The sequence below is a fragment of the Anticarsia gemmatalis genome, chromosome 6 (genome assembly GCF_050436995.1).
Source record: "Anticarsia gemmatalis isolate Benzon Research Colony breed Stoneville strain chromosome 6, ilAntGemm2 primary, whole genome shotgun sequence".
NCBI classification, from domain to species: Eukaryota; Metazoa; Arthropoda; class Insecta; order Lepidoptera; family Erebidae; genus Anticarsia; species Anticarsia gemmatalis.
Genome location: NC_134750.1, coordinates 2289691 through 2303114, shown reverse-complemented (window position 1 = coordinate 2303114; position 13424 = coordinate 2289691). Strand labels below are relative to the sequence as shown.

The window sequence follows — 13424 nt, the reverse complement described above, 5'->3', positions numbered from 1 at the left end:
CCTAATGTACCGTTTTTTTTTGTCTTATATGTATAGATCAAAGTCGTAGTACCTACTTTTTAATATTATTTATTTTTTATGTACCGTTTTTTTATATTTTTTGTTTTTTTTTTATGTACTTACCTACTTTTGTTATATACATCTAAGTATTATTTTCTTGTTTACTTTTTAAATTATTTACATTCTACATTTTATTACTTTTACTTATTTTTTATTTACATTTATTTTTAGAAGATTAACTTTGTCTACATTTTTTGAAATATAATATAAGGTATACACACATTTTCATTTTAACGATGAGAAAGGTTTCCCATATATTTAAAATTAAAGACTATCTACAATTAAAAACTACCTGTAGGTAGATATACATGTTATTTTTTTTTATTTTCCTTTTATTTTTTTTTTTTTCTTTACCTTTTTTATGTATTAGATTGTACTTTATTTATGTAGGTACACTATCTATTTTAATTTTTGATTTAGTACTTTTTGTATCTTTTATATTCCATTTATAGGGACGCTGCCCCCGCCCGCCGCCGCGGCCGGCCCGTACCGTGCCGCAATACTAATATCGTGATATCTCCTAAACTATATGTCTAAATAACACACTGTAAACTGCAAAAATAATCTAAATTAATTGCTCGTGATGATGAACTTACTTATTTTGATAAGGATATATGTATTATTGGTTATATCACCAGTTAAACATCACCCAACGAATTAAATGTTTTTTTAATACAGAAAAGTAGTTTTTGTGACTTAAATAAAAAAGCTGGATATATGTCATCGCGGACTTTTTTGTAGAACTAATAAAGACCAATGTTTTTGCTATACATTGTTCTTACTTGTATCCAACGGTATAAGCGGCGCACGCACAAATGCAATCTTCAATTAGATTTTTTTTCTGACTTCTTGGACATAAATCGCTATAACTCAGCTAATATAGTTTCAATGTATTTCAATTATATATAAAAACCTGTCGGAGAAAATACTCTTTCTATTAGTGAAAACCGCATCAAAATCCGTTGCGTAGTTTTAAAGTTTTATGCATACGAAGGGACTACAGACAAAATGGGCGACTTTGTTTTATACTATGTAGTGATACATCATGTTCTAAACAAACCCGATTAATCATGACAGTAGAATGTTCTACATCAATAAAACGAAATAAATTCATCAGCCTAAAAGACCGATACAACAACAAAAGTGTTAAAGTACTTAGCATCGCTGTAGCTATTTATACAAATGCGACCTACTCGAGTAGACTGTTTGCATTCGATTCTTAACGCGAGTGCACGCTCGATCGATATAGATCGTTATACATTTCGGGGTATATAATCTCGGGTAAACTGGACATTTTGGGGTAATTATACAGTGTCGCGGTTTAGGGTTAATTGTTAGTTAGTTGTGTGAACTTAGTGGCTTATTACAGTGCTTTAAAACCTTATTCAGTGAGGACGTCTTTTTATTTTTTGTTATAGTGAGTATTTAATTTAATTTTTTTTAAACTATATTTTAACGCCCTTCGTAACAATATATCTGGATTTATCAAATACAGCTAATTTATTAGTTTTATGTTTTATAAATTATGGTTGATAAATTAGATTTATATTTTTATTTTAATGTAAGAATATGATTATTATTTTTTACCACTCGTATTTATTCCATACACCCTAAGTATATAATTTATTTAATTTTATAAAATTATCAGTTGCGAATGTGTAGTAATAGTAGTACCTTAAAGAATGATGTAAAATGACTAACGCAGCTGTGTAATTTTGTATACATCTGCAAAAAATGGTATCACTTTTATTTCAATAAGGTAAACGATTTTTTAAGGTGTAAGAAAACAAAATTATTTGCTTTGCGGCTTAATACACGAACTGTTTTTATTAAAAACTAGGTCATACTTCAATGATAGTTGTTTTAATCGGAGACATATCCAAATGCAAACAAATACGATTTTATCTGAAGAGAAATTTATCAAACAAAGATGGAACTCAAACAAACAAGATAAGATAGGAGAAAATCTTACAAGATATATTATAATCTGATACTATATATTAATATAATCAGATAGTATATATTAAGATGCAATATATATATATTTGACCTTACAGTGAACGAAGGGTTAACTGTATTAGAAAAAAAAAATATAAAAGCAAAAATAAGACGTATTGCGTTTAAAATCTTTTCTAAAATCTATACTAAAATATTTTTTGGAATATTCTTATACCTCATGTAACCTTTTTCGAAATTTATAAATTATAAGAAATAATTATTTAGGAATTGCTTTGTAAATTAATTTTATAAAATAAATTTTCTTAACCGCTAAGAATTTTTTCATCCAAATTAAATTTTAACAAAAAAAAACATGCATTAAGTCATAGACAAGCGCTGCTAATAAGATTATGGGTCTTCTAAAAAATCCATTAGCTTTTTTTAGTAAGTATATTTTTCTTAGTAAAATTACTATTATCTATTCTGTGGTAAAAGCATTATTAATTTATGAAAGACTAGAATACGTACCTACATACATTAGTATCTTAAATAGAAAACATATTAACCTACCCATTAATAGATTGAAGACTTAAATTATTCTTGTAGTATTATTTTACTTTATTAATGTTAAAAACACATATGTAAAAAAGTCTACAAACCTGATCAAAATCTAGCTTTCAGCTATGCTACATTAAATAGGGTGTTTTATTGACGACTGCTATTTTTAATAAAAAAAAGTCTATGTCCTTCCCTAGAGATATTAAAAGTTGCCAAATAACTATAGATATAAATTGATTTAGCCGTGAACTAGTTATTCTCACGTTTATAATAATTATGAATATTATTTAAACTAAAGTAGGACAAAAAATAACTGAAAAAGTACACGTTAGACTTTGATGTTTGACATTTTCGTCTACTTCCAAAGGTACAAAATCCAATGTATGACCAGAGTAAAAAATTGATACCTAAAATATTCTTATATTCCTACAAGATCTATATTATAATTTATTTAAATTTATTCAGTTATTAATGTTTTTAATGTATCGTAAAACTGGTTATTTTGTTAGACCACCAACAGTTTTTATAAGAAATACGAAACAGTAGTTTGGTGGGTCATTTTTTTTACGTTTTTTTTATATTGAATAGTGATCATAGTTCTAGGTGTACTTTGATTGGTAGAGTACTGTATATATCTATTGTATTTTATAGGTCATAGTAAGGTTATTAATATTGTAAAACATTTAGCACGAGAATTTCCCAAGTGGGATAATTCCAAACGAAATAAAAGTTTTAGATGCAGATGTGCCTTAGGATTATTATCTTGTTACCTATATTATTGTATAAAATTATTATAGAAACGTATAGTAAAATAACCCAAGTTTGGTGAATTGCTTCAATAAAAAAGTATGAATAGTATAATTGTTTAATTACAAATAATCGTCTATACATTTTGAGTTCTTTTTGTAAAATATAACTTTTTTGTTCAATATTTTATAACACTGAAGATATTATATACCTACTGCTGGAAAATTTTAAACGTGACAACGTGACACTTTCAACTGAAAAATTTCGTCAAACTCAATCACGTTGAAAAGAGCACGCTGTAACAAACGTGACAATTAACACTCCGTTACGAAAAACCTTTATCAGTAACCAATTAATTGGTTTATGATTAAATATGGAGCAAATTGATAATGTTTACTTAAAAAATGCTATTAATTACCGCAAGTTATGTATTTTTAATGTCATTAGTGGAAATTACCTGACATCATTAATTTCAACTACTTGTAATTTTGTGATTCTACTTTTTTAGGGTTCCGTACTTATAAGGTAAAACGGTAACCCTATTACTGCAACTTCGCTGTCTATATGTCTGTCTGTCACCAGGCTGTATCTCATGAACCGTGATAGCTATAATGTTGAAATTTTCGCAGATGATGTATATCTGTTACCACTATAACAACCAAAATGCTATAACATCAAAAAATAGATAGGTACTTAACGGGGCTCCTATACAACAATCGCTATTCCCATCGTTATTTTAATCAAAAAAATAACTGCAGAACAAAATTGCAAATGTTGGTATATTTTTTTATTTGGTCATATGTAAGTTTCGGGCTACTAAATTCAAAGAACTTTTCATATAAAATCGAAATACTTTTTTGATAACTGGTTGTTTATCGTTATGGTAATGGTTTACAAGAACATCATTCTAAATAAATTACATAATATCATAATTGATAACACCCTATCATAATTTTCATTGTTTAGTTTGTCATACCTTTATATAATTTTAGTACGTACGTACAAGTACTTACACGTCTACGTACATCGACAATTAATGTAAAATATACGATAGTTTAAAAATAAAAAATAATTCCCTAACTCACGACCTGGCTTACTTTTCATTACACAATATTTTAAGTATGTTATAAAGCCCTAATGTATGTTTGACTTACGGTAAAAAACTCAAATTGTGCATCTAAGTTGTTTATCTCAATTCTCGCGTCACAGTTTTCGTTGCCATACTCCTCCAAAACGGCTTGACCGTTTCTCATAAAATTTTGTGAGCATATTGACTAGGTCTGAGAATCGGCCAGCATCTATTTTTCATACACCTAAGTGATTTTTTTTATATGACAAAGCAACGTTTGCCGGGTCAGCTAGTTATTAATATAGTATAGTCAAAAAGTATTACGCTTATATAAAAGTACTACATTTCTAGGTCAATGCTCTCAATAACATTGGCGTAAATGGAACAAAACAATTGTGGCAATAAACAGACACTACAGTCTAATATAAATAAAAGTGTCATGTATTTAAAACATACTATGGCCTGGAAATTCTTTTACATACATACAAAAAAAACACACATTTTTCATAATGGTAGGAAGAGGCCCAAAAACGCCATTTGGTACGATCCTTGCAAACTTCCTTTCCTTCATTCACATCCATACATCTTGTACATATTACAACTGCCGGTTAGAAGTAGGTACTGAGCACGTTACCTTTTTGCAAGACTACACCGATATGATCTCTGTATGTCTTTCTGCATTTTAATTAAATTCGTCATTCTACATTCATATTTTTTTTTTATGAACAAGCCATCTAAGCATCTGTGCAACAGAAAATATTGACACAAAATTACAACGTACCTATGAAAAAAATTACGAGGACTAAAGAATGATTATAATTATTAAATCCAAACACTTTATTGGTTAACTGTAATAAGGAAGTCTACCTTAACTGCACAATATGTATTGAGAGATAGCAACAGACTTCATAACATGTGATCTAATTACAAACTTTGAATTTCAACGAAACAGGAATATAACTTAGTTTATGTTTATTTGATATACAGGTAATTCTAAGAATTAGCTTGAAACGAGGTAAATATGATTCTTGAGAAATCGAGAAATTAGTATACCTAAGGGATAATTAGAGAAGATCTGAGGAATTCTTAGTATTACCTATAAAGTTATATGATAGACGTATAATTTTAGATTGGCTACCTAATAAATGTTTCAAGGAAAATATTTTAAGTACATAAAAACATAAGACGGGATAAAACCATTTTTAATGTGACATTATTAAACTGGTGAGACTTCTTTTATGCGAGGTTTTCATTGGTATCAAAATTTGAAAAATCTTGGCTTTAGATATGATATAATTACTCTCTTTTAACTTGTAACCTTTTTAACTATGTATTTTGATAATTGTATATAGATGTCAAAGCAGAACTTAATATTTGGTCAATCTGAATAGAAGATTAAGCTATGAATATTATATGTTGTCTTATTTCTGACACATGAAAACATGACACAAAAAAATACAGTCAGCGTCTACCCTGTATCTCTTTTGGTTAAAACACTCGCATGTATGTATTTAATATCGTATCCAATATATTTCTTCTTACAACTAAGAAAAATATTCGCAACACAAACATACGGGGCCATTTGAATTCATTGATCTCATGCCAAGACTAATGTTATTTTTAGTTTTTGAATAATAATATATCTGTTCTGAATACTAAACATGTTATTGTTTAACATAGCGCAGTTTTTATGACTTTAAGTACTTATTTGTTATTGATTGATACTAGATCAATGACAGGTATAATGTATAGTTAACTAGCTTTTACCCGCGACTTCGTCCGCTACCTGAATTTTACGATGGGAATGCGTTATTTTCCCGGAGTAAAAAGTAGCCTATGTCCTTTCTCGGATATCAAAATATCTCCATACCAAATTTCATGCAAATTGGTTCAGTAGTTTAGGCGTGATTGAGTAACAGACAGACCGACAGAGTTACTTTCGCATTTATAATATTAGTATGGATTAAAATAATAACGACTACTTAAGTTATGTGTGGTTTGAGCAATGTTGTATGCGACTACCAGTCACGTTGTCTCAGGGTTGATTTGACTTTTGTAATCTATGTATCGCATTTACGGCTAATTATCTATCGCGAATTGAACACATAATGTAACTGTAAACAGATCTCATACACGATAAACATTTACTTTCTTACTAATTAACGTCATGTCAACTTTGATTAGTATTACAGTTTTTTGTCACTTTCACTCTTATACAGTTTTACAATCTATTGACAGTGACAAAACACTGTTAAACTAAGTAGTCAGAGCTTACACTACGTTTTTTAGTACAACGGTTATAGTTTTACGGTTAGGTACATAGGCCAACGACATTAAAATGAAAATCTTCAGACGGGTAGGTTTTATCCCACGGAAGGGTATATCAAATACCTACCTAAAAAGTACTATGTGAGTTTAAGCTAGTACAATATATATTTTTTAACATTTCGTAATACTTATCAAAGTACTCTCGTCATTTGCTAATTGACAAGTGAATAACTTGACATCATTACAAACTGATAACTTTTTACATGTTTTTTTATTAATTTGTTTCAATCATATTGCACAACAATTACTTATGTTTCCGTGTAGCCCCTTTACAAACATGTTAAGTAATCTTTATCATATTTAAAACAATGTTTTTGTACAATCAAATAATTTTATGTAACTTCAAAATTTAATTATGTATTTTTAATGACTGAGGTCAATTTTGTGTATGATACTAATTATTTATTGTTAGAAGCAAAATATACTGATAGTGTAATATTTAATAGAAACTTCTGGTAGTATCTAACGCACACATTTAGAGACAGAAGTAAAAAAAACTATTTAAAGTTTTGTAATCTAGTATCATAACAATATGGTACGAGCTTAAAGTCATACAGTACTAAATTTATGTTATGATTTTTAAGTAATTAAAACTGTAATTAAAACTTCTGAAAGTTTAATAATGAAAAAAGTCATACCTACTGTTATGAAATTATTGCAGCTTTATACAGTTGCATAGTTTTACAAGCGCAAAGGTTTAAGAACAAACAAGCACACTTACGGTAATTTAAACCAATTCACGATAAGTTATCAGTTGAATCAGCAATATAAACATCACAACCTATTCTTACATGGGTGGTCGATTATCAATATTTAATCCAAACTTTAGAGGTCACACAAACACAAATTACAAGAAAAACAGTTGTTAAGCGAATTAAGAAACTAGAATAATCTTTAGATAACGAATTATTTCATTAAAGTCATATGTTTTAATTAAAGTAAGCCTACTTTCCCGCGGTCAGCCTTTTGATAGGTGATCATATATTAATATTTGTACTAATTATCGCAGGGGTCAATAGAAACATCTAGTTGACAACAAATTGTAATCGTTCAAGTCAAAGGTCCCGTCTAACTTGGACCTCAATGTAACAATAATAATTTATTTTTTACTTAGTTGTGAAATAGTTATGAAATATAAACATTTCCACGTTACATGACTTGATATAGGAGTTTAGGTATTGCATAGCAAAAATGTTGAATTGATTATTAAATTGAAGGCGACAAACTTTTATCAAAGAATATTTCTGCATAGGATATAAATAATATAAATTATATCTTTCTGAAATGTTTCAGCAAAAATGTACCGTTATTAGAAACTAAAGTTTTCGAAGTTTAAACTTCAGTTCCAAGTCATATTAACTGAACTAATACTAATTATAAAAGTTCACGCGCTTTTAACAAAAACATAATAAAGACACTACTTAGCTTTTTATTTGATATAAGCCTAAACTTATAATAATTTAGATTACTAACTTCATCAGATCGGGTCTTTCAATGGCTACATTGATTTGAAAACGAATCTTATAGTATTAGAGTTGCAAACTATCTAGTACTTAAAAGATCAATGAATTTTTCAAAAACTGACCTATCGTTTACAAAATAGGGGTCAAGGAACTTGCAAACAAATAAAAGGTTATCATATAAAATATTCCGTATTTATAAAAATTATAAAAAAAAACATTGTATTCTTACGCGATAGCACTTAAACTTTTTACCCTACATGTGTTTTTGATAAGATAACAAGAATTGCTGAACCGTAAACGATTGTTTTTTGTAGATTAAAACACTTTATATGAATGAGCATTGCTGTTCTTTTTTTAGTATTATTTGGACAGTGTGACTAATTATAAGTATTTGGGATCATTGATAACATTTTGAAAATATTTTGACTGGATTGACAGTTGAATGTAAGTTGTTATTTGCATTTTTTTTGTGACTGTGTGAATGTGGATATTGAGATTTATTTAAAAAACATATTGTGTTCGCTGTTTTAAATATATGTAAAAGTTTAAGCTTTCATTTAACCAAAATAATAAACAAATATTATTATGGCTTGATTTGAACGAATATAATTTACTACTTGTATACAGCTTCTAATTAAAACTTTGAAATACGAAGATATTCGTCATATTATTGTACCTTACCCGTGTACCTTCTTACACTTGTCTCATTATAATATCATCAATTTATTATTTTCATTATATACAATCATAATCAGTAGTCATATTTCATTTATAAATTTCAACGTTTTTACAAATTAAATAAAGCTAAATAAACCTTGTTTTTCAAAACAATCACTAAAGCATATATTTATTAAACAGAACAATACTACAAATACTAATAAATCAGAAACAATCACTAACTATAAAACGGAAAAACAACAACATGAACTCATTCATATCCGCATGTTATCTACTAGTTACTAGTTATATATAACAGTATTAATGTTGAGGAAGTCTATGAAAGTGTCAAGATACATAGATTGTTATGTAAAAGGTCAGTTGCATTCACTCGGTAGATCTATGTAATCTGTTTGAACTAATCTTAGAGGTCAATGACATACTTGTACTTATTGTGCATCGGATAATTTGTTAGTAACTTGTACCTACCTATCGTATGGTTAGTGGTCAACCTAGTGTCAAAGTTGTTCATGCCGACTATTATCTTAATTGACAACAACCGGGACCGACTTTTTACGTGCCCTCTGAAGCACGGAGACGCCCAGTTCAGATACCACTATGCGGTCACCCATCAACAGAATGACCGCGCCAACGGTTGCTTAACCTACAGATCGTTTACCGACTGGTGAGCACAACTGGCTATGAGCTTGTATATCATAGCAATATGTGCCATATTGATGCAGATTTGTAAAAGCAATTCATGTAAAAAATATGATTTAGATAATATAAAATTAACCTATATTGGTTCAGGCATCGGACCTGCAATAATTGAAAAGTCGAGAGCTATCTTCTTCAAAGCCAAATAGCTTAACAAAATTGGTTAACGTGGCTAATTAATAAAGTGTTTTAATGCAATTTAGGCATTCGAAAAAGATACGTTAAATATAATCATGATTTCATATTATTTCGTATTTTTGTTTTATTTTTACTAGTGCTTTTTAATTAAGTTAGCTTTTTATTAATTGTGCAGTAATTTCTAACTTAGTTATAATGTGCCTTCTTATAGAAAACGTTATCTTGACTACAACTAAAAACTAACTATGATAACTCTCTGCCTCATTTACGCACATTGGCCCGTCAATTACAAATGTTATATGTACCGATACATGCCACAAATCATATTAATTACACATTATGTGTGTTATCAGTCAAAGGCCAGACAGATACGAGTACAGTTCACACGCACTTGAAGCTTCACCGACAGTTTTTATACGTAACCTTATTATTTGAAGTACCACTCATATTAGAACAAGTTTAAATTATTTGTAGATCACACGTGCTAGTTGTTGTTAGTAAAATTGTACCCACGAACTCCAAGCTTAGTACCAGTGACTTTTATGCTTACAACTACCGGGTTAGAGACGCTGGCAAAATATAAGGTTAACATTTTATAGCCATGGAACAAATCCATCTATCTGCACTCCTGAGATATAATCGACCGTTCCTTAAAAGTATTTCCAAATAAATATAGCCGGTTTTACGTGAAAAGGTCTAAAATACACAAACTTCCAGGTTCATAATATAAGAGCGCATTGTTATACACTCTATATATTTCCATGGTAACAATGCGTAATTTATATAATATGTAGATGAACTACAATATTGTTTCTCCTTGTTTCAGATAAGTAACAAAAGATGGCGGACGCAGTATTCGCCAACGCTACCTCAGAGGATGGGTTCTCAGACATGGTCGGTGACCATTTGAAGGGGATCGGCAGACTGTTCTACCTTCACTCACCTAAGGACACCATGTTTGAAAGGAAGGAGGATGTACCTAACTTTTTTAGACAGGTAAGGACTTATTATCTTGGTCAGTCTCATACCGAATGATGAAGCAAACAAGTTTAGTGTTAATAACAATATTTTCTTTATAACTTCGCATCTGCTAAACCATAAGGTATCAGCTGAAATCTAACAATATACTCGCGTATAATAGCAGGTGAGCCAATTACTAAATACTGGACTAAATATATCGAGCTATTATTGAGAATATTAGCAGATATTCGAATTAATTAAGCTATTGTTATTAGGACTCTAATCGATTAGACCATTTTCCAACGGGATGGTACAAAAAAAATAAGCTAGTCGCAAAAGTGATTAGTAAGTATCTAGTTGTAGGTAGGTAAATCTTAAACAACATGAATTGAAGATTCATCTTAATTTTATGCCTAACTATGGAATATTTGTATGCAGCTACAAATATTCCATAGTTAGGCATAAAATTATACACGAATAAATAAATCAATTAAAAAGTTCAATGACCAACTTATCAATAATCATCATAACACCTTGAAATGACACACTCGAAAATAACCTCTATTTCTATCCACACAAGGTCTAACCTAATCTCGTGATATGATTGCAAAATTTCTCTCAAATTATTACATGTAGCAATACAAATAAATCAAGGCTTTATTTGTCAATAGACGTACGTTTTTTGTCAATAACAATGTGTGTACTTGACATGTTGACATAAATTGATTTGAAGACTTTCATTTCTAAGAGAGGGGACTAAAGACCTATGTAATTTGTTTTTAATGTCTAGGTTTTACCTTCAGATTTGAGACTTGCAAACATTTACGTGTGCAATAGACGCAATATTCATGTTTTTTTAGTATTCCAATCATAGGGATAATAATATATGACTTTGACTGCCTCTGTGGCGCGGTCGGTAGTGTATGCGGCTGCCGTGCGAGAGGTCTCGGGTTCGAATCCTGGGTCGGGCCAAAAAGTCTTTTCTGAGATTTTCTGTTAAGAATTTCTTAGAGATTGCCCGGAGTTGGGAAGTTGAGGTCGAAGACCTCCGTGCCTCGGAGAGCACGTAAAGCCGTCGGTCCTGCGCCTGACCTCTCACTGGTCGTGTCGCTTATCCGTCCCACCGGGCTATGAGAGTGATGGAATAGAGAGTGTACCTGTGTATTGTGCACACACTTGGACACTATAAAAAAAGTCCTGCATAGATGGCCAGTTTCAATGAAACTGACCGCCGTAGCCGTATATCGGCTAGGAGGACATTAATATATGAAACACCGTATACAGAGCAAACGCGGTACATAACGACGACCTTCTTAAACATATTTAAACAAATTCGGCCGTAATTGTATCCCGGCTAAAGTAATAAATACAATTGACTTACAAAAATCATAAGCTAGAATCATAACTTTTAAACTCTCGCGTTGCATGTTAAATTTTTAATCGAATACGGTTACCTTAAATCATAAGATAGAACTATTTTATCCACATTAGGGGTATTTATGAAATGGAAAATATCGGTACTAAATCACCATTTAACTCGGGATAATATGGTACAGAAATATATTTTATATTTATTTGAATAAATAAAAATACAACATAAGCCAATTACATTACAGATTAAACTCTGCCAACCTAAAGTCAACATTATTTTTTTTACTGATTTCATTTAACATTTATTTGTATTTAAGTGTAGCCTAAACATTTCAAGCTTCAATAAACTCAGTAGAATAACCATTACGTACTCATAAAAAACCATTCAGTACTTTCCAAAAAGAAAATCCACAAATATTTTCCCCGCGTGTCGTTTTTCTTACTTATTTTCATACAAAATACGTTTTATTCATCGCATTATTGCCGACGTGGTATTACGAAATACTTTAAGGCTTGAAGCACACATATCAACCAACAATCATAAACTGATTATATTTACATCACTTTAAGGCTACAACTTCATTTCTCAATGTGGATGCTGCATTTACAGATGCTACCAAACGTTCGAGTAGCGTTAATTGCAACCTAAACTGACATAGCCTAGTTGTACAATCGTCATTTTCGATCTGCTGATATGCTTAGATTATGTCTCTACATGCGTTAGTTTGGCAGTAAGAATTAAATAAGAACAATAGTACCCAATTCCACATGTCCGCTTGTTTAACGGGTAGCAAGTGGATATGTGTGCTACAAGCCAGTTTTGTTCGATTCTTCGGTTGAAAATCTCCGTCTTTTGTCGCGAACAATTACCTATACGTGGTCTGAATGGATGATCTTCTCTTTATAATTTCTTTTTCATTATTCCGTGACCTTTGAAACACGCGTTTAGATTTTCAAATGGATTTCTTAGATTGATTTTCTTTCGTTTCCGTCATTATAAAATGTTCTGTCATTTAGAATCGTTTACGTAAATTGATCATGCGCCTTGAGTGTTTTATATTGCATGTTTTGTAGAAAAATGATTTTTGTTCATTTTAACGTAGGCGCTGAGCGCTGAACATTTAAAGGTAAAACATAGATTAACCATAGATAATCTTTATTCTAAAGAAGTTATAAAGGTGTTATCACAATTTATTAGCTTCGGTAATGTTTTCAGTCATTGTTTTTATATTACTGCATTTAAATTATCATTAATTTCACATTGAAATATATTATCTCGTATTGCTATTCCTATAACTGTAATTGAACACTTCAAACACTAGAATCTCGTACAAAATACTCTAAAATATCTCAACAAATCTATCATTAGCATACAATGATTTCCAAACGGCATCGTTTGCCGCAATCATTATGAAACT

General features: G+C 30.2%; 1 protein-coding gene across 1 annotated transcript in view; it reads left to right on the top strand.

The window, feature by feature from the left end:
• Positions 1-1251: 1251 nt before the first annotated feature.
• LOC142973478 (alkylglycerol monooxygenase-like) overlaps positions 1252-13424 on the top strand; it is a 29983-nt gene continuing 17810 nt past the window's right edge. The window contains exons 1-2 of the mRNA XM_076115193.1: positions 1252-1477; positions 10502-10671. Of these exons, the coding sequence (XP_075971308.1) occupies positions 10516-10671 (156 nt within the window). The 5' untranslated portion in view covers positions 1252-1477; positions 10502-10515. The remainder of the gene's footprint in view (positions 1478-10501; positions 10672-13424) is intronic.